Source organism: Musa acuminata, chromosome BXJ1-2, assembly GCF_036884655.1.
Source record: "Musa acuminata AAA Group cultivar baxijiao chromosome BXJ1-2, Cavendish_Baxijiao_AAA, whole genome shotgun sequence".
In the NCBI taxonomy this organism is placed as follows: domain Eukaryota; kingdom Viridiplantae; phylum Streptophyta; class Magnoliopsida; order Zingiberales; family Musaceae; genus Musa; species Musa acuminata.
In genome coordinates, this window is record NC_088328.1 from 16,649,555 (window position 1) to 16,672,708 (window position 23,154).

General features: G+C 36.5%; 1 protein-coding gene across 2 annotated transcripts in view; it reads left to right on the forward strand.

Moving 5' to 3' along the window:
* Window positions 1–594: 594 nt before the first annotated feature.
* Window positions 595–23,154, forward strand: part of LOC103972852 (mitochondrial Rho GTPase 1) — a 48,311-nt gene continuing 25,751 nt past the window's right edge. Inside the window, exons 1-11 of one of the 2 annotated variants that reach the window (XM_009387230.3) lie at window positions 596–1,043; window positions 1,120–1,252; window positions 1,363–1,509; window positions 2,631–2,807; window positions 2,937–3,188; window positions 3,834–3,902; window positions 5,802–5,857; window positions 10,951–11,032; window positions 13,428–13,639; window positions 13,794–13,863; window positions 16,851–16,963. In XM_009387230.3, the coding sequence (XP_009385505.1) occupies window positions 823–1,043; window positions 1,120–1,252; window positions 1,363–1,509; window positions 2,631–2,807; window positions 2,937–3,188; window positions 3,834–3,902; window positions 5,802–5,857; window positions 10,951–11,032; window positions 13,428–13,639; window positions 13,794–13,863; window positions 16,851–16,963 (1,532 nt within the window). In that variant the 5' untranslated portion in view covers window positions 596–822. Of the gene's footprint in view, window positions 1,044–1,119; window positions 1,253–1,362; window positions 1,510–2,630; window positions 2,808–2,936; window positions 3,189–3,833; window positions 3,903–5,801; window positions 5,858–10,950; window positions 11,033–13,427; window positions 13,640–13,793; window positions 13,864–16,850; window positions 16,964–23,154 lie in introns of both variants that reach the window. The other variant, XM_065087507.1, reaches the window with a different exon arrangement.

Consider the following 23,154-nt stretch of genomic DNA (forward strand, 5'->3'; position numbering starts at 1 on the left):
AAACTTTATCATACATCTGTGTTTGATTCATTTTTTTTCTTGAAATTGAGTTATTATAAATCATTTTAATTAAGCATAGATTAGTCATGAAAGACAACTTCATATTATTTGAATAAATTTAATTAGCATTTGCAACAACAACGAGATCGATTAATTTGTTTACTGTCATTAAAATATGTAAAATCTCATATATTTAGTTAATTTTAGAATACTTAAATATTTATTTATAATTTATATTAAAAAAAATTTACATCTTCCTCTATCTCTTCTCGTATTATTAATATTAATTATTTTATCTATTTTAATTACTGTTTTGGTAGGTCTGTACAATTTCTTCATATGATAGTTGTGCATTGTTAGGCAACAAACTCTTTTGATTGAAATAATTAAAATGAATTATAAAATTTGTTGGTTTTTAGTGTAATTTTATTTTTATGAGGTTATCAGATGCATTGCGCTCTCTATATCGGATTGCGGATCTGGATTTAAACCGAACACGAATCCGATCAGATGATGGACCCCACGCCGCTAAAGCTCTATATCGGATTGCGGATCTGCATATAAACCTAGCAGGAATCCGATCGGGTGACGAACCCCACGCTACCTAAACGCTCTTCTTTGCCTAGCCTTGCCTTGCCTAGCCTCTTTCTCCAAGCCCTCCCTTGATTAGGGCAACGCACCCTGCCACTTCCGCGGCTTCTACCCTCCTCTTTCCGTTGCTTCTGCTGCTCCCTCCTCTCCTCTCGCGGGGAAGAATAATAAGATTATAGAAAGGAAAAGGGGAGAGCGAGGAAGGAAGTTGACGGTGGTGGCAAAATCATAATGGCGGGTAGCGCAGCAGGAGCAGGAGGGAGCTCCGTGGGCCGGACGAGCGTGCGGGTGGTGGTAATGGGGGAGACGGGCACGGGCAAGTCCAGCCTCATCGTTGCCGTCGCCACCGAATCCTTCCCGGAGAACGTCCCTCATGTCATACCTCCCACCCGCCTCCCTGCTGACTACTACCCCGATCGCGTCCCCCTCACCATCATCGACACCTCCTCCAGGTACTCGTATTCCTTCTTCTTCTGCTTTGTTGTTGATCCGATCCTTTCTTAGTCTTGCGATCTTGATCTGATTCAGGCCCGAGAATAAGGCGAAGCTGATTGCCGAGTGCAAGTCTGCGGATGCCATTGTCTTGACGTACGCTTGTGACCGCCCCTCCACCCTTGACCGCCTCAGCACCTATTGGCTCCCTGAGCTACGCCGATTGGAGGTTCTCTCATCTTTACCCTCTTTCTATTTTCCGTAGCTCCTAAGCTTAGATTGGTCTTGAGTTGTAGTAGTAACTGGCTTCTGTTTTTCCTTATACTTTGGGATGGGCAGGCGAAGGTGCCGGTCATCGTAGTGGGGTGCAAGCTGGATCTGCGGGATGAGCAGCAGGTGAGCCTGGAGCAGGTGATGTCGCCCATCATGCAGCAGTATCGGGAGATCGAGACTTGCATCGAATGTTCTGCCCTCAGGCAGATTCAGGTGTGATTTCGTCCTAGCCTCTCCACTTATATAATAATACTTCTTTGTGACTTTTGGCTCTTTGTTTGTTTATGAATCAGCTACATTTTGCGAGGTGGGGCCTGATTTAACCATTCTTGGCTTATTGTTTAAATAAAAAACTGTAGGTATTATGTTGCTTGGTTTGTTTCTTAGCTGAATTCAGACAGTGAGAGCACACAATTCACAAGAGAGATAAGGCATGGGAGATGAGAAAAAGTATTTTTTTTTCTAAATCGGGTGTGTGTATCTAGAGGTTCTTCTGTTCCATATGGCACCATGCCTGCCAATTTTTCTTGGATGTCCTTATTGGGTAATCAGCTAGAGAAGTCTTAGGTCAACTGTGTATGTACTGTCTTAATAGCCGATAGCTCGGCTGCTGCCTCATCTGATAAGTTGAGCATCATACATCAGCTTTAAAGAGCTGGAAAGTGGAATGCTGCCCTGCTGTTTTCTCGTTATATTCCAATGTTCTTTAGAGATGATGAAAGGATGAGGGTGCTTACATCATGTAGTGCAGGTGTGCATCTGCATATAGTGGCACATTTGGAGGTTCCTATCAAAACACTTACATACTTTATACTTGAGTAATGAAGATACATGTATTAGTATATATTCAAGTAGTGAATAGGTAAATATATAATATTGCTAAATCAGTGACTGTTGATATATATATATATATATTATATAATCTAGGAAAATTATAAATGGTGATTTATAAGATATGGACAAATGTGTATGTGGTTAAGATTATTTTCTCCGACCATGTTTTGATCTGGAAGTACTAGTAATAAGAAGAAATTATAAAGAAACATGTAATCATGTTTCATGCTTATGTGGTTTGCATAACCTGTAGCATAGGTATGTGCTACAGGGTTGCATGTTCTTTATCTGCAATGGAGACATTTTAAGGTTTCATAGGCCTTCTGTGATGTGATCACATGACTGCATATGCAGTATCAGACTCCAGTTTTGGAACATTGGTATATCCTGAGTCTTTGGCACTCTTTTGATGATCTTTGCTTACTGTTTAATTGAGTTAGTTGGCCTTTGTTATCTTGGGAAATCATACCATAAAGTTCGAAAATGTTGTTTCTTTTCAGGTCCAAGAAGTATTTTATTATGCCCAGAAAGCGGTGCTTCATCCAACAGCCCCACTGTTTGATCAGGAGACACAATCGTTGAAGCCTCATTGTGTAAGGGCTTTGAAAAGGATATTCATCCTGTGCGATCATGATAGAGATGGTGCTCTCAGTGATTCTGAGTTGAATGACTTCCAGGTCCGTCCTTGTTTAGTCCATGATTGCTTGTTTTTAGGACAAATTATGCATCTCAAATACATTAAGAGTAGGCTTTTTTAATTAATTCATCAAGGAGAATTGATATTAATTTAGTGTGAATATCGTCAGGTTAGATGTTTTAATGCTCCTCTCCAGCATACTGAAATTGCGGGTGTCAAGAAGGTTGTTCAAGAAAAGTTGCCTGAAGGTGTTAATGATTTTGGGCTTACATTAACTGGCTTTCTTTTTCTACATGCTCTTTTCATAGAAAAAGGTCGTCTAGAAACGACCTGGACAGTGTTGAGGAAATTTGGTTATGATAATGATATTAAACTCCGAGATGATCTTCTTCCAACAATATTCAAGCGTGCATCAGATCAGGTACTATTGACTTTGGTGGCACTGTCGTTGCTTAATTTGGTCTAAATTTGAACTTGAAACATGCATACCATGTTCACTTTCTAATCCCTGAGGTTGGACTTGAAGTTATTCTGTTGTATGTTTATGCTTTATTTGTATATCAAGTTTGCTAGTATTATCTCAGTGAAAGTTTGGCCAACCTTGAAGTTATTGAAACTGATCTAATAGTGAGCCATCATTGACCTGGACTAACTTCACACTGTTTAAATATTAATCTAGCAAATTCTCTTTGGCATCCATTATGCTTCACTGTTACATGGTCATCTTTTCTGTTGCATTATATGTTCTAGTTCTTGAATTGAATTTTCTTTTTGATGACATTTTACAATATCATGTTACATAAGTGACAACATTGAGCTAGATATTTTTATTTTCTTCTTTATCGGTAGGTTCTGAGGTGGTCAATCTAGTCTTGACTAAGAAGTAGCCCCACCAACAGTACCAAGATGAATGCTCTGTGAATAAAATCAACTCATGAAATACAAATTATTTTCATGAAGAAATGGATGATTTTCCAATACCAAGTTCACACTTCTAGTAGAGTTTGCATGGGCTTCATAACAAATCAATTTATTGTTAGTTAAAACCCTGCCATTTTTTCTGTAGACTGTAGAGCTGACAAATGAAGCTGTGGACTTTTTGAAGGGAGTCTTCCTCACGTTTGACATCGATAGTGTATGAATCATTTACTCTCTCTCTTTGGTATGGTTATATTTTTAATTTAATTTTCACATAGTTCAATACACAATGACAATTCATTATACTTGTATTTATTTGTTCTTGCTTATTGTCATGTAATTACATGGTCCTTAACTGTGAAATTTTTTGCCTTCATAAGTTTTTTTTTTCTATTGGTGGCATTAGTGGCACTCTCGTTGCCCAGTAAAATCTATCATAAATTTTAACGAATTACGCAACAGTAGAAAAATTCCTTCTTATGAGCCTGCTTTAGGCTTGGCTTCGTAGAATGTAGATAAGATAGCTTTAGTTATGTTACACTGTCTGCTTAGTTTACTCTGTTACTTTTTTTCTAAACAATTCTTTTTAATAAGCTTTAACTGCTGGCCCATTAGGGGGGAAAAAGGGAATTTTTGAGCTCTTGGACTACTGTTATTGTCCTTATGCTATTAGGGTCTTATCTAAGAATGTGCCACACTGCCACTATTCTGTGAGCAGCTGGGTCTTTTAGGCCATGAATTTTGTTGATGAAGGATGGGAATATTGGAACACTGGTCTACCTTATGATAATTTATAATAATCTGTAAGGTCCAATTAAATCATCATTAGGCTTATACTAACCAGAATAGGATAAGAGTTTCTAAGGAGGTTATATGAAAAATATGAATTGGTTCGACATTGAAATAATTACTTATCTGAATTTCATTCCTCTTTTGTTTGTTGAAATGTGGACCCAGGGTTACAAATTTAGCTTTTATATCTGAGTTTTTAGCTGCATTTTTGGCAAATTCAACTGGTTGCTACATGTAATACTCTAGATTTTTTTGGGACCTTCTAATAACCAGGTGCCACCTTTTGCTCACCAAATAATCTTGCATATTACAAAGACAGCAATCTATGACCTTTCTATTATTGTTTGGAGTCTTCTGAGGGAGACCATCTACAATCTTGATACTTCCATTAAAATTGAATTATATTATTAATCAATATATTTGAAAAATCTATAGCCAACTCGATGTCACCAATACTGACAGATTTGGAGATAACGAATTTTCAAGTAATCGACTAGGCTGGTCTGCTGAAAAATTCATCCATAATTGACCTTACCTGGGTGCACACCTGTTAATAATTGAAGCCTTTGCATATCTATTAGGTATACCATCTATCAGCATTTGTTGGTTTACATTTCAATATTTACCATGATTATTTGGTGTGATTTGTCAAATTTGTGGAGAAGTTAGGTTTTGATCCTCTTGTTATTAATTTATTTTCTATACGTATAAGAATGAATATTTGACTGAATCACATCATTGTTTTCTCCTGAAATTCTTAGTGGGACATATTGTCCCTTTGTTGGAAATACTTGTATTTTTGTGTCTTGTGATGTGCAATTGGAAAAAAGATCAAGGGCTTCTTTCATTGTAAAAAAATTGGCTCTGTTATTTCATGAATTCAAGTTGGTATACATTAGAGTGGTCAATGAGTTAGATAATAATCAGCCACATCCATTTTTATTCTAGGTAATGCCACAACGGTACAAGTGTTTGTGTGTCATTAATGTGCAGATAGAACATAAGTTGCTAGTAAATTTTATGTCCATAAATATCTAAATACTAGTAAGATGAAGTTAAAAATTTCAAGTATTTTAGATATTAGCCTTTAATTAAATTTCTAAATGAAAATGTTGGGGGTTTGTTCAATAAGCCCTTTTTGACTCCTTGTTTCTTAGTCTTCATTAATGGTTAAATCTGATTAATTCAATTCTAAATTGTTAGGTTTAGTCAACACTGAGATTAGCATGTCGTGGATGGAGTGGGGGGGACAACTTGTGATAGTTGTGATAGTTATGCTTCATTATGGTTGCTTAGTGAAGCCTAACATATTCTTGGTTACCAGGATGGAGCTCTGCGGCCTGCTGAACTGGATGATCTTTTTTCAACTGCTCCAGAAAGGTGATTTTTTTTTTTAAACAAGATAGACAAAACCTGTTACACATTTACTACTTGGGAACCATCCTTTGGGAAGCAATCCATTTTTCATTGCCTCAAGACACTGAAGCAAGGATTGCCATTTATAATGGTTCTTGGGTGACGACTGGCCAGTACAGGCCTGTTGCAGCTTGCAGCCCTTTATAATTTATTTACATTGCCAAGGGTGTGCATGCAGACCCTTGGTATGGTATAACACACTGCAATCTGGTGCAGTATGCTGAGTGTCGGCAATCCATGCATTTAAGTGTTCATTTTGCAAACATGTCTTGATGGATTAAACATCTCTTTTTACTGCACTAAGTTTGCAAATGTGGATCTGAAACACTAATTACAGATTGCTTGTTTTTGTGGTGTATATTTTAAATTTGCTATTTAGTTTATTTTTGGATGAGATTGAAAATCTTGCATCCAATGTTTACATGATCTAGAAATGTTCTTATGTAGAAATTTGATTTATTATTCCTTAGTTACCAACAACAGCTTATAGGTTGGTAGATACCGTAAAAGAAAACAATGAGTGGGAATAAAATAAGAATAAAGAGAAAAAAAGGTTAAATGTTAGCAAATATGATAAACAAAATTGGATTTTTTTTCACTAATTTTTTCTGAAATATTCCCTATGTAATTTGAAATGCTGGATGTGGTTTCTTAAGTAGTAGTTCGGTGTTACATGTTATTTGTCCGTGGGTTTGTAAAGATTGAAGAACACCGCTGGATCCTACAATGAGTGGATCCAGTGATTTCAATAGGCGCTCGCCTCGCTCGAGCGCCTCGCTTCATGTCCAGGCGCCTCGCTTCAAAGAGGCCTGGGCGTTCGCCCAAGCCCAGGTGCCGGGCGCTTTAGGTGAGCGCCTGGGTTAAACCAGGCGACCGAACCAGATTTTTAGGTCTGGTTGGTCTCCGGTGGTTTAGTTGGTTTAATCGAACCAACTAAATCATCGATATCAAGCTCTCTCTCGCGATTTCCCCGACTTCCCCAACCCTAACACTCGCGATTTTGCCGCCGAGATTTTTTCTCCGCTGTCGCTGCTTTTTGCTGCCACTGTCGCTGCTTTTTGCTGCCACTGTCGCTGCTCGCCGCTACTGTCGCTACTCGCCGCTGCCACAATCGCTGCTCGTCGACTGCTCGCCGCTGCCATAATCGCTGCTCGTCGCTGTTGTCGTTGCTCGTCGTTGCTGTCGCCGCTCCCGTTGTCGCTCACCGCTGCCGCTCACAGCTGCCGCTCACAGCTCCCGGTCCCACTCCCGTTGTCCCTCGCTGCTCCCGCCGTCGTCGTCGCCATCGCTCGCCGCTCTCGCCGTTGCCGTCGCTCGTCGCTCCCGCTCCAGCTATGGCTGTTGCTTGCTGCCGCTGCCGTTGCCTCAGCAGCCTCAGTCTTCTCACTATATTGTTAATAGTATATTAACAATATACTGCTAACTGTATACTAATAATAGTATTTTTATTTATTAGATTAATAATATATTATTTTTTTATTTTAATACTATTAATTTTTATTTATTTAATAGTATATTTTTTATTTAAAAAATTAAAAATACTATTACGATTTATTTATTTATTGTGATTTTGTACCTGATTTTTTTTTAATTTAATAGCATATTTTTATTTAAATAATTATATTATATATTTTTATATTTTAGCGTCTCGCTTCGCTCGGGCGAGCGCCTAGGCGAGTGCTTAGCGCCTCGAGCGTTTTTGGACCTTGGCGCCTTTTGGCGCCTAGCGCTTTTTAAATCACTGTGTGGATCCACCTAGCATGTCACTTAGTCCTGTCAAAGCGCTGGCAAAATAATCATTATTACTCTTCAACTAAGTTGATTACTAGCAAGATAGAGTGTTATGACCTTGTGGATCCATGAAGGCATGGAACCAGCATTGTGTAGGTTGTATTGATACCATAGCCTGGTGATGGTTCATGAATGTGCCCAGACATTACTAAATTGGAATGTTTACTGCATCAGCTAGCATGTCTCCTGTGCCCACCTGTGCTGATTCACATGTAGTAAGGAGCATATCATGATGTGAAAAAGCTTTAATAAGATGTTTAAATAGAGTAATTTAATTGTCTTGGTCACTTATCTAATTGGACCCTTAAGGTGTTACTAAGGAATTAAAATTCCATAATATTGACAGGAAAAAATTATTGTTGGAAACTTGTATTGAAATTTAAACTGAATACATATCAAACATTAAGTATTGGTTATCATCTTTGCCATGGAGTCTTGTTTGGCCAAGCATGCTTCCTGGACTAGCAGGTTATTTGTACTTGTTGTAAATTTGACTCTTAGGAAATACATGATGTTAGGACCATCCCAAGACATCAAGTTCGTAATATGGCATTAGGCAGCTTGTAATAACCATCTGTGTTCAAGACCAATTCTAACTGTAATTATGACTTGCAGGTCAAATCTCTAGCTATCTTCAATGTGACAGTTGTTTCTAAAGTTGTTGAAACCAAGGTCGCAATACCGTACCGTACCGTACCGGAGTTTCGATCTGGGCTCGGTACCGGTACGGTACGGTATACCGAGCAGTACACCTGAGTGTACCAAGTACTGTAGCACTATACAGTACCTGCTACAGTACCTCGGACCGGTAACCGTCGGTACGGCAAACCCTGGTTGAAACCTTCCTATCGTTTTCTGTTTTTATGTATAGAATTGCTTGGAGGACACAGCTGCTGATGGCATTAAAAGTTGCCATGTACCTGGAGCAGGCCTCTACAATAAATTAGTTTTTTCTCGCTGCAAATTTTACATTAATATGGAAGTGCGACATTGACTTTTTAGAATAACCAATGCGAAACAGGAGACTTACATTTAATGATTTAGTTTTGCTGTAGATTGATTGTTAACTTGAAACATAAGTTAATACGGTGTCTTGGTGCTTGCGTCACCCTTTAAGAACTCAAGTCCCTGAAAACATTTTTTTAGTGTCAACATCTGTTGACAAAAGATTGTGCTTTGTTCTTTATTGAAGTTAACAGCATAAATATTATGTAGTAGTCATGCTAATCTGTTCCAATTGGCACATATAATTTTGACACTGGAATGTCATAGACTTGCATGCTGTGGCAAGGTCATGTTTAAATACTCTTTTGTTTGACCTGGAACCTAATCGAAGTTCAAGACATTAGCCTCTTTTGGGTAATAATTGACACAAAATGGCACAATCCTAAAGGCAATCACATCTTTTCACTCTCTTATATGTACTCCTTCCATCTGTGAAAGCTTGAAGAGCTGAAGTCAGAGTAGGAAGTTGCACTGCTCAAATCATTGACCAAATGCCATGTTCTACTCATGATTTCCTCAAAGAAACCTTCAACATTTTACCTTGACCAAAGGAAGATCATTCATGGACTCAGTTCCACAGGAAAACTGTTACTACAGTTTTTGTCTCGACCATAGTAAGACATGGACTTGGTTCCTACAGAAAACAATGTTGCATAGTGTTTATAAGCTTTTGACCGAAAACAGCATAAGTGGAAATCGTATTATTACTCTTTATTTTGGTTTGTTGCTAGTTTGGTGTTTACTCTTGCCTAACAAAAATATTTGGTAAATAGAAATAAAAGGCCATGTAACTTGTGCTATTCCTTACATATTTTGAAAACAAACAATGAGATTGATTCGGCTATATATAAATTTCAACTGCTGCAGTAGCTAAGACTTGACAATAAGAAATGAGATGAGGCATTAGAGTTATTCGATAAAAGTATGGTGTTGGCCTACCTAAAACATTTCAGAGTTCTACTATTAGAGGAATCTTGTGTTTGCATGTCCTAAGTTCTTGAATGACTTTAAAGGAGGGGAAGAGGATGGTTTTTACAGCTAGGAATTAACTGAGGACATCTCCATACTAGTAATACCCTGTTGAATGATCTGAAAGGGGGATATCTTTCTCATTCTGTAGGTTTTTATCCTGTAGTTCTTTATTCTGTTGACTATTAACCATTGTAACAGATGTCCAAGCTCGGGACACCACCATGAAAAATTTGAGCCCTCATGCTGCAGATGCTAGAGTGATATAAAAAACAGATGCATTCTAATCAAAGACTTTAAAAAGGTTTAATTTGCAGCGTGAAGGTTGGACTTATGATATAGTAGGAATGGAGTAAGTTAAGTTGTATTAGATATTATCATATCCGATTGTTTTATACCTGGTTTTGACTTGTGTAGAAATATAGTTATAGCCTATAGCCTGTATGACAAAATGTTGCTGATGAGTTTTTTTTGTTTGTAATGATGGTTTGAATTAGCAAATTGTCTTGTTGGATGCTTTGTGGCCTCCTGTTGTTTCTTTCATATTCTCTCTACTTTCTTCCAATTTTCAAAATTTTTTGTTATTCACTAGCACTAGTTTACTGTTGATTTCCACCCTCCTCCAATTTCTAGCTTTTATGTTGTTTATTAGCTTTATTTTAAACTACTGCTTTTCACTTTCAATAATTATGAAGTATTTTTGTCTTTTGATCCTTGGAAAGAGTCAACTTCAATTGTTCCCCTTCAAGAGTTCAAATTTATTGGTTTAGGTATCGACCATCAGCCCAAGTTAAAGAATTAGAAAATTTGCTCATCACACCCTATCACACAGCCTATGTGTATATGAGACTTGCACTTGTGACTTCAATGCGAAAAGTGATAATTAGCATTGAAAAGAATTCCAGCAGATTGAACAGGATTCGGACAAGTGTGAAGGAAGCAAAGAGAGTAAAAAGAAAAGCCAAGGTTGGAAAATAAAGAAATGTTTTGATGGGCCTAAATACAAAGTGAAGTCCAATTTATTGCCTTTTTTTTGGCATAGGGGCATGTATTGACATAATAGTAGCTCTCTTGCTGCTTTGTTGCTTGACGAACTCTACCATGCTGTTCTAATTTAGGTCATGATGAGAAAATTCTATAATGCTACGCTCAACCTACATGTTTGAATTTTCTATTCATTCACCTATGATGCAACTTTTCTTATTTGCCAAACTACCTGTTCATTTATGTTTGATCAAAATGCTTTCTTTCTTCTTTTGTTCCTTCCCCTCAGTTTACTTTATTTTTGACAGCCCTTGGTCTGAAGCTCCTTACAAAGATGCTACAGAGAAGAATGTTTTAGGAGGATTGTCACTTGAAGGATTTCTTTCGGAGGTCTTTTGTCATGTTTTTTTTAATATTCTAAGTATTTTCCCTGAAATTTTATGATATATATGGACTTTGTTTATAGGTTCTGTGTAACTTAGACTTAATTACTTGTCTTTCTTCCCATGTTTCTATCAGGTCAACCGTTGTTTGCCTTTCTATGTTATTTATTTTTGTAAGATAATGATTATTTTGCCAGATGTTAGTTATAACTAGAACAAGAATGTTTAAAGCTCAAATTTATGCTTTCTCCTTCTGCTAGAAGGATGCATCATTATGTAACACACAATTATGCATATTTAGCAGACTTATATTAGTATGCATTTAAATATATTGTAGACTGGAAAGTAATCAAGTAATGGTTTTTATTAATGTTTATCAACTGAATATATGCTTAAGGTTGGGATGCATATGCTTTAGTAAGAAGTATGCATTTATTTATGTTGCAAGTTTGTTTGTATGTCTTTATAGCAAGGTATGCAGTTTTGAATAATACCGCCTGTACTAGGCGGTACGTACCGGTCCGTCAGTTGATCGGTACACGGACCGTCCGTTACCGGACGGTATGTATATATATATGTATGTATGTATATATATATATATATATATATATATATATACTGAGCGATATACCGAATGGTATACCACTCGGTATACTGTATCGTACCGTACCGAGAGAATCTTGAAACGTCGGTACGGTATGATATTTCAAACCTTGGTTTATAGTACAAATTTATATCTTTTTCTACACAGATTCATGTGTACAAATATATACAGCTACATATCTATATTTGTTACTTTGTGAGAAGTAAATTACATTTGTTCTTTATATGTGTTATATATTTGCAAGGGTGATATATTTAATTGTACATCTGCATTTATCAAGGATTGCCAAATTATGGGTATTGCCCTGTCATGGTGATACATATTGGTTTGACCAGATGCAGTCCTGGTCCTGGGTGATATTTTAAGATGTGAATGTGTGGCTTGTTGATCAGTTTTAGTTAAATCTTGATTGGTTTATACTAACTAGTGAAACCAACTATTTTTATAACATGATTAAATTGCAAAGTAAGCCAAAGAAGCCAAAATTTACTTTCATTGATACGCTACATTGAAGGGCACTGCAAGGGGTAGGAAAGTGGTAGTAGAAGAAGAAGCATCAGGCACCTCATGGAATGGAAGAGGAACCTCATCAAGGTGAGGGTCCATCTGGAGATGGAGGAGATTGTTGTGATGAATTTCTTCTGATCTTTGACTTATATTTGGTTATAAGATATTATCTAGGGACTTAAAGTTGCATGTGCTGGTTATCAGATATTATCTAGCAGACCAGCATTTGCCATGTCATCCAAATACAACATTGTACTAGCAGAATATCCAAGTGGGTTAACATAGTTTTATGCTGACTTGCACATATCCTGCCAGCATTATCTGCATAAGTATCATTGGGAAACTGGAAAACTTGTCATGGATGTGACTTTTGATTGCATTATTTTTATTGTGGTTGTGGTTCTTTTAGGAAATTGACCAACAGTGAGCATTTCTTTTTTGAAGCATTAATTTGCAAGAAGATAGTTCTTGTAAAATCTGTAGCATAGAGCCTATTTCATGCATGTTTTGTGCTCAGATATTATCTAATGTGTCGGTATTGAAAAAGTTGAAATGTCTCATGTCTTTTTGCCGTATTTTAAATCTTTCATTTTAAAATCGTATCGTCCTATTCCACCTGCTTCACTTGTGTTTTTGTAACTTATTTGAAAATTGTAGTCCTAAATTTGACTATGGAACGTGTCATCACACCTTTTTATTATGTTTTAAGCAAGGTTCGTCGTACCGTATCATACCGGTGTTTTGACTTGGGCTCGGTATGGTATGGTACCGGTGTACCAAGCGGTACATTCGGGCATACCGAGCGGTACACCCTGGTGTACCGAACAATTATATATTTTTTTCATACTGTTGCAGTGCTACAAATATAATACTGTAATACTGTAGCGGTACCGGGCGGTCCGCGTACCGGTAACCTGTCGGACCGGTACGTACCACTTGTACCGGGCGGTATGCTTCGGTATGGCAGACCTTGGTTCTAAGTCAATTTTAGTAAATATGTTGGCAACTGCTGGAGTTTCTCTCTGTGATCTAAGATGTTCAACACTGCTAAACATAATTTTGCATTTATGCTGACATACTCTACTGTAGATAACTGAATTCTTTTTACATATTATAAGTCTGGCCTTTCCTTTGTTAGCTGATCTTAGTTATATTCAGCTATCGGGTGGCATAGGTTCTATGATGTTTTCCTCCTCTTTTGATTGGCTAAATAAGGTTGTCAAAAAGGAATTCTTCATTCATCAATTTTCTGTTATGCACTATTGATAGGAATAATATTATTCTATTGCAGTGGGCTCTCATGACACTTAAAGATCCAGCAGCTAGTCTGGCTAACCTTATATACATTGGATACACTGGTGATCCTGCTTCAGCATTTCAGATAACAAGAAAAAGGAGGTTAGATCGCAAAAAGCAGCAAACCCAAAGAAATGTTTTTCAGTGTTTTGTCTTTGGTTCTAGAAATGCCGGGAAGACCACATTGTTAAATTCATTTATTGGAAGGTAAGCCATTTGTTGGTTTTTCTTATCTGTCACTTATTTGCATGCTACTATTATTTGGTTCATGATAAGGACCAAGCTTTTACGTGTTAGCTTTTGACCTGACTTGACAGGATTTTGGCTTTTCCTTTATTTTATTTGACCATTTATTGTGCAGAACATTTTCGGAGAAATATAATCCCACAACATCTGATCGGTTTGCTGCAAATGTTGTGGGACTCCATAATGTAAGTGCAACTTAACAATGAATGAATTTTCTGTCTTGGATTGTATAAGCAACAACTCTATTTCTGCTCTTGCAAACTTTGTTAAGTATATATTTGTACTACTACAAGTTTATTTACATATGAACTCTGGATTATCAATTAAAATTTGGAGTTTTTGGGTCTAGTTGATTCCTCTATCCCTTTGCAAGTTTTGATGCATGATACAGGATAATTGCTTTTACTCTTTCCAATATTGCAGGTAACATGTGGTTGGTCTTGGTGTTTAAGATCAGAATCAATCTGGATTAGTTGAATCTGATCATAGAAGCTTTTTATTTTCTTTTTGAAATGATAAAAATCAGCCTGAGGATAGTGGGGTCAACCGAAAATTAGTAATATAAGCAAGATTTTTTTTTATGGTTGGCAGGTGACCAGATCATCAAGATTGGCGAGATCTAGGAGTTCAGCCCAAGATTGATTTATTTTGACTGATCCTTGATCAGTCTCAAATATCATCTGGCTTAATTGGATGGGCTTAAATTCACCAATGCTGATCCAGAGTGGCCCAATTGGATTAGTACATTGGATCTTGCAGTTCATGATTACTGATCTATCCTACATGTTACATCAAACAAATTAACTTCAATATACATCATCATTGATCTTTTTGGTTCCAAAAAAATTATGAAAAGGTAAAAACTGGTTTAGTTTTTACCAGTCCAAGCTAATACGGAAAAGGTATTGAGACCACATCTTGGACATTTTATGAGGGTAATGCAATACTGAATATTCACCTCTGTATCAGTATGTGAAGATTGATGATTCTAACAAATATGACCTTAAGAATTAATCAAGGTCACATGGTGAAATGTTATGCCAGTAACATGTATTCTAACAATGAAAATTCAAAATAGAATAAAGTTAGCAAGAACTCGTATACTTATCAAGTATCGACTATAAAGAATGAACATAGGCTTGGAATGGACACATCAACATGGCAAATCTTCAAAAATAGGACTTTTGTATATACAAGTGGATGTTTTTGGTTACAAGTTTGATTTCAGAGGATGGTCAAGCACCTTTCTAGTCGTTTATCCTTTTCCCATTCAACCTCCCTGTGTGATGATAGAAGAGATAACAGGGGCCCATAAGGTATCGACCAATGTTTCACTTAAGGGTTCATCGAGGCATTAGACCATTTGTTTATCTTGAGTCACAAGTCACCCACTTCACACCTCTCTTCTCTAGCATGAGGTGTTAGTTATTCTTTAAAATCGTTAATATTTTTATAAATTGCAACTATTGCTTTTGTTATTTGTTAGGTTTAGAAAGTTCTAATTTCTGTTTATGAAAAGGTAATTTTGTATGACTAAGATACAAGTTGAGTTCATGCAATTGATCGTCTCAAGAAAACTAAACCATGCATATGCAAGCATTTCATGAGGGTACATTTTTTGTTTGTGGTTGTAACACTTAAAATGCTAATTTATTTTGCTTGATTTTATTTTGATTTGAAAAAATATTGTTAATTTGTTAGCATGTTTAAGGCTTATTATGCAGCTTTTTGCATAGCACAGAGAACTCAAGGTTTTGATCTTGTTCCATGTAGGGATTTATAGATGTACACATGCCAGCAAAGTACCAGCTTACCCAATGGGTATGTGCCCATGTGCCATAACCATGCACGAAGCTGGGAGTGTTACTGCTGCATGTCATAAGTCGTGTCTCTTGCTTACCCAAATCCAGCATGATCTCAATACATGGCACATAAGATTTAATGTAAACTAGTGTTCCCCTGTCACTAGTTTTATGTGCTTCTTTACCCAAAAAATGCATTATTTGGTAGGGTTATAATTATAAGTTTTCAAATATCAGTAGCACATGAGGTTTTCCCATGCTACTGCACCAAATGATAGCACTTTTTGGACCAAGAATTCTTTACTGCCCTGGACCTGCCTGGACCCATATGGTACTGATGGTATTCACCCGGTCCAACTGTCGGTCGAGAATTGGACCAGCCTCTACTGGGTGGTTCAAGCTGGTCTATACTGGGTGATTACCTACCCGGTCTTTTATACTAGACTGATTTTGACTCTATCTTTTGATAGATAGACTATGATGCATCATCTTTTCTAGAATTGCTAGTTCTTATCAAAGGCTTTGTTTTCTTCCCCTTTTTGTGTGTTTGCTTCTCTCTTTATACCCATGTTTTCTTCTGCACTGTTAATTCACAAAATGAGCAATTGATCAATATGGTGCATTATGTGGGCCTTAACTCCTTGCAGATACTTTTTAGAATTGTTTGTATGATCTTTGTGCTTCTCAAATGAGCTTGTGGTTGTTTATATTTCTGGTACAAGCAATTGTGTTCTTTCATGGATTAAGATGTTGGTCAAATGCAATACCAATTCGTGACTGCGCCAGTAAGGTACCAAGTTAGGATAGGTTGGAACTGGCTGGACCAGCAGAGAGAGAGAGAGGCCGTAGTCGATGATAGGAGGAGAGTTGGAGGTGGTGGTACCGTGGTAGAAGAGGAAGAGAAAAGAAGGATGAAAAGGAGCCAGTGGAAGAAGAGAGAGAATAAGAAACAAGATACGACAACTGTCAATGGCTTTTCAAAGCATGAAAAAGGGATCAGTACCAGTACCCGACAGTAGGCTGCTTACCACCTGGGATAGCTTGGTACCTGTCAGCTTATTGCTTGGGAAGCTTGGCATGGTGAGCTCACCGAGCTGTAAGCTTCATTTTAAACAAGAGCAGGAGAAATTGCCTAGCAGCCACGCTGGCCGGTACTGATGTGGACTAGCAGGCTCAAAATTTTAAATTATGGTTTCTTTGTGGCACAGATTCAGTTCTTTTGACTACCTGGTAATTCACTTGTTAGGATACCATAAACTACAAATGCAAATTAAATTGGATCTTCAAATTGTATATTTCACTGTTTGTTTTCTAGAACAAGTTCAGTATTCTTTTTGCCATATCTGATTTTGAATGTGTTGCTTATGAAGGGTGATAAAAAGATACTTGTAATGCGAGAAATAGCAGAAATAAAAGTCAAGAACCTGCTTTCTAGTAAGGAGTCTTTAGCGGCATGCGACATAGCTGTATTTGTTCATGACAGGTATTAAATTGTCAATTATACTGCTCTTAACTAATGTGAACTTTGGCCATATTTTTAATTGTTTATCAGTGTGCATACCAACAAATTTTGAATTATACAGATTGAACCATCTTAAGTACTATAATAACTAAGGCAGATGGTTGTCTAAATTTTTTGTATCCTTGTATTTCTCAGAAATAGTTGACCACTTTGACTTAGATAGTGTCTGTTTGATTGAGGAATTACATAACACGTGATGACTCTCACTCACAGAGGTAGAATGTTTATCGACAGTTTTTGCATCTTCAGTTGTATAATTTAAAGGATGCTAAAACATTACTGTTGCATCTAATTATGTAAACTGCATATGTAACCTACCTTGTTTATTTAATCCTGCCTTTTGTAGGATATCATGCACAGATGCTTGTTATACAGTGTCTTTGCTTTACATTTTATTTCCTATTTTCACGTTACTACCTTATTGGTGAGCAAGCTCTCAGATATATGTATGTGAAGGTTCTGCTCATGAATTATGGTCTGCATTCCATATGTAGCACCTCTACATTCTGCCTCGGGAGTTATGTAGATGGACATATCTATAAATGCATAATTTGCAAGGACAGTCTGATGATAATTCCAATGGTTTCATTTGTAATTCATCATTCTGCTTCATTGGTAGGTTTGGCAAACCTGATCAGCATGCAGCTGCAATCATTTTCATCAGGAGCTAGCATAAAAAACAATTTCGATTAGCATAGACTGGTGTCCATGAGTGGCAGTGATTTCAATAGGTGCTCGGGCGAGGGCAAGGCGAGGCCCGAGCCCCTCGCTTTATTTCCAATTGGCGCGCTTCAAAGATGCGTCGCCTGGGCGCTCGCCCGAGCCCAGGCGTCGGGCGCTTTGGGCGAGCGCCTGGCTTAAACCAAGCGATCAAACCAACGTTTTAGGTCTGGTTCGGTCTCCGGTGCTTTAGTTGGTTCAATCGAACCAACTAAGGCACCGATATCAGCACGACTTCCCCAACCTTAACCTTGCTTGCCGTTCACGCTGTCGCTCCCGTTGTTGCCGCTGCCAGTGTCGCCGCTCTCGTTGCTGCTGCCGCTGCCACTATCGTCGCTCCCACTGCTGCTGTCGTTGCTCGTTGCTACCGTTGTCATTGTCTCCGCTCACCGTTCCCGCTCCCGCTGTTGCCACTACAACTATCGCCGCTCCCGTTGTCGCTGCTGCTGCTCGCTGTTACCGTTGTAGCTGCCACTGTCGCCGCTCCTGCTCCCACTGCTTGCTGCTACCGCTGCCGCTGTCGCTGCCACTGTTGTCGCTCGCCACTGTCGCTGCCACTGTTATCGCTCGCCACTGTCGCTCCCGCTTTTCTCAGTCAGCACCCTCGGTCTTCCCTTACACTCTTCTCTTCTCTTTCGATAGTATACTGTTAATTGTATACTAGTAGCAGTATTTGTATTTATTAGATTAATAATATATTATTTTGATTTTAATACTGTTAATTTTTATTTATTTAAAATTATTATTAGGTTTCAGGATAAATGACAAGTGTACAAAGCAACTCAATAGAGTCTCCAATGACATCAAAAAAAGATTCTGCATGGAAGTATAATTATCTAAAGGATCCGAAAGATCTTAATGCAGTGACTTGCATGTTTTGCGATAAGACTACTAGAGATGATATTTTTCGTGCAAAACAACATATAGTAGGAAATTTCAAGAATGCAGTAGCTTGCAAAAAGTGTCCACCTGAGGTAAAAGAAGAGTAGCTGAGTTATATGAATGAAAAGAATATGCAAAAGAATGAATCTTACGAGAATTTACCAGAAGACAACCTTGAACATCTCAGGGATGAAGAAGAATATTATTCTATGAGTATTAACTCAAGTGGGAAAAAAGTATACGACAAAATAGAAAATGAAGTTATGAGTATTAAGAAGGGTAAAAAAGGATCGATGGATCTATATATGTTTCAAGGATCACAGAAGCAATAAGGGCAAGCAGGAGGCTCAAAATTTAGACAAACAAATATAAGTGATGCTTGTGATAAAGAAATAAGAGAAATAATAATTCAACACATTGTTCGCTTCTTCTATCAGGCTGGTCTTCCCCTTAGTACAACTCGTTTAGACAATTTTAAGGAAATAATTGAAGTTATTGGAAGATATGATGCGGGATTAAAACCTTCAAGTTATTATGAGATGCGAGTTCCATTGTTGCAAAAATAGTTGAATTATACAAATGACTTACTAAAGGGTCATAAAGAATCATAGGCAATATATGATTGCTCTATTATATCAGATGTTTGGACTGACAGGAGGCGCAGGAGTATAATTAATTTTATGGTTAACTGTTCTTTACGGATTATGTTTGTGAAGTCAATAGATGCTTCATCTTTTGTAAAATCTGGAGACAAGATATATGATTTAATTGACAAGTTCGTGAAAGAAATTAGAGAACAAAATGTCGTTCAAATCATAACCGACAATGAAAGCAACTAATTCATCTTTTGAATTTTTAAAATTTTTAATTATTTTATCTTCAATTAAATGTGTTAAATTCTTAAGTCTTATCATTTTTATTATCTTTTATCTCAGGTAAATTGTTTGAAACAAAAAGACTACTTATATTGGACTCCATATGTGGCACATTGTATTGATTTAATGTTGGAGGATATTGGAAAGATCTTAGACATCAAGAAAATCTTAAAAAGAGCAATTTTTGTTGTTGGATTTCTTTATAATCATATTGGAGCTTTGAATATGATGAAAGAATTCACAAGGAACAAAGAATTAGTGAGATATGGTGTCACCCGATTTGCTACTTCGTTCGACATTACATAGCGTGTATCGTCAAAAACATAATCTGAGAAACATGTTTACCTCTGAGAAATGGGTGACAAGCAAATGAGCAAAAGAAGCAAAAGGCAAGAGGGCTACTGATTTCATCTTAATGTCATCCTTTTGGAATCATGTAGTTTATATATTAAAGGTAATGAGCCCTCTTATTCGAGTCCTTAGGTTGGTGGATAATGAAAATAAGTCTGCAATGTGATATATTTATGAGGCTATGGATAGAGCAAAGGAGACGATTAAAAGGTCTTTTAATGAAAATAAAGAAAAATATGAGAAAATTTTTACAATTATTGACAAAAGATGGAATTGCCAACTTCTTCGTCCCTTACATGCAACATGATATTATTTGAACCCTGAATTCTTTTATAAGATTAAATCTGTTGGGTTTGATGCGGAAGTTTTGGATGAGTTATATCAGTGCATTGTAAGATTAGTTCCAAGCCTTGAGGTGCAAGATACGATTATTCGTGAATTATCTTTATATAAAAACGTCGAAGGTCTTTTTGGAATTCCAATGGCCACTCGATCCATGACAATTATGTCTCCAGGTATTAACAATTTGATATAATTAATTTCATCTATAGTATGTTACTATATTATTGCTAATAATAACATAAATTTTGCAGCTGAATGGTGGAGTCTATTTGGAAATTCCACGTCGAACTTATAGCAATTTGCTATCAAAGTACTTAGTTTGATATGTAGTGCTTCGAGTTGTAAGCGAAACTGGAGTGTCTTTGAGCATATAAGGATCACTAAATATTTTTGTTTTAATTAATTAATTAATTTAGATAGATGTATTAATATATTTTTAAATTATATGAAATGATAGATTCACTCAAAGAGAAGAAATCGGTTAGAACATCAACGATTACACGATCTTGTTTACATAAAGTATAATCATGTTTTGAAGGCTCGTCATGATTTGCAAAATAGAATTGATCCAATATCATTGCAAGATATTGATGATTCAAATGAGTGGTTGGTGGGAGAAATGGGTGCCAATTTGTAAAATGCCGAAGACGAGCTTGTATTTGAAGATGATAGATTGACATGGGGAGATGTGGCAAGAGCTTCAGGTGCTGGAGAATTACAAACATATACAAGACAAATGACAAAGAGAAAAATGAGCGCAAAAGCATCAAGCTTGGCTCTTGCTATTGTTGAAGACATAGAGAATGAAACATATTTTGATGAAAGAGGAAGGACAAGAGGAAGATAATGAATTCAATGAAGATGATTTGTGTGAAAATGACGATAATATTGATTATGATGAATGACTTTGATGTAAAATTTTATTATTTTGAATTTTGAGACTTTTTGTTAATGTGACATTGTAATTTGGTACCTTAGATTTTCTTAAATTAATAGCATATTTATATTTAAAATTTTAAATAATTATATTTATTAATTATATTATATATTTTTATATTTTAGCACCTCACTTCGTTCGGGCGAGTGCCTGGGCGAGCGCCTAGTGCCTCAGGCGTTTTTGGACCTTGGCACCTTTTGGTGTCTAGCGCTTTTTAAATCACTGATGAGTGGCACATTAGTCCTAATAATTTCCAAGGTACCTGGCACTTGTCACGAAGAATCTTACTGGTGTTATTGATATGGACATGACACTCAATATTTGATGTGTCTACAATTCGTAGTATGAGTTTATAAGAAAAGGAGATGGTCTAATGCACGAGGTTTCTGTTGTTGCCATGTCTAAGGATGGTCAATACATGTAGCCCTATCCTTGTATGCAAAGAAGCTATTTCTTTTGCTTGAATCCCCAAGGGTCGTCAGTACGAGTACTGTTATCCTTGCAAGCAGAGAAGCTATTTCTATTACTTGAATACAATTCCCTTAGGTCTCTAAGGGGTAATCTAATCATAAAAGCATTAACATCATGTCTGGCCCACAGTTATAAATACACATTTGGAATATAAAAGTAGATTTTTTTTTATCAAACATGCTACTTAATACGTAATCTACTGGGTTGGTGGATTTGAGAGGCAAGATATTAAATGCCTTTATTAATTACTATCAGTTTCACTTCTTTCTTGAGTGTGATCTTACAATAGTGGATGGAACAGGAAAAGTGAAGTAGATTCTTTTTTTTAATTAATCATGCTACTTAATGGATAATCAACTTGGTTCGTTTTGGTGGATTTAAGAAACAATGAAAGAAATACTTATATCTAGTTGCTATTAGTTTCATTTCTTCATGAGCATTCTTATATTAAGAGCGTATCAAAATGGGAAAGCCCATCAAATTTTAATACATTAAGAATGAAAATGTGCCACAAAACCATGATATGATGGTGGTAAATTGACAAGGAAAGATGTACGATAATAGGAACATAGTTTACCATGTCAGTCAATTATCGCACAATATATTTGATTGGCTTCAGCATTGTTAACCCAGTTTTGGTCAGTTTTTGGCCTTATAGTTAGAAATGGGTCGGAATTAGTTTGAATCAAGAAAACTCAGTTAATGTTAGTTAATTTCGGTCAATTGTAACTAATTCAACAATTACAAAGAAGAAAAGAACACCCTGAAAATAGAGAAGGCATTAGGCCTTACTACTATTGCATAGCCATTCCATTTATTTTCTACCACTTGTCGTCATCCATCACGGTGTAAGCCAATGAAGACAGGATATTGGAAGAGGAAAGAGAAGCATAGTGAGAAGCTTTTATAGGAAACTAGGGACAGTATTGTAAAGAATGTCAGAAGATTTAGAATTAATCTCAAATCCTATGCACAGTGAGAAGCCTTACTCGTCGTTTCGCTTTCTAAATGAACAATTTTTTTTGTTAGCCTATGCACTACTCTACACTTTCTCTGCATAATGATAAGAATTGGGCTCATATTGGGACATATTGCTATAAATATAATCTTATGGGGGCCACAGTGGGACATGTTGCTGTAAATTAAGTCTTATGTATTACATATGCAATAGTAATTTATCATAGTAATATTTTTGTATGATATGGTTAAATATTTGTTATTCAATAAATGTTATCATCATTATTTGTAATAAATAAATAATGTTTTGTTGTGATAATTTTTTATCTCATAATTTGTTTTTAATAATATTTTTTATAGAATGTGAAAGTAAAATTTTAAATGAATGTTCAACCTTAGTTATTTCCTAGTTTGTGTTATATGCACACAAACATGAGAATCTGTTACATATCAAGATCCAATTATCCAAGGAGTTAAATTTAGATAGTGGAACAAATAAGGATAACTGAAGAACAATGTGAACTTACATTTAGTGTTGTGAGAATGGGACATAATGGAAAATAAGTTTATAGTATAGCTTAGAAACATCAAATGATCCAAATTTTAAACTGTAGTAT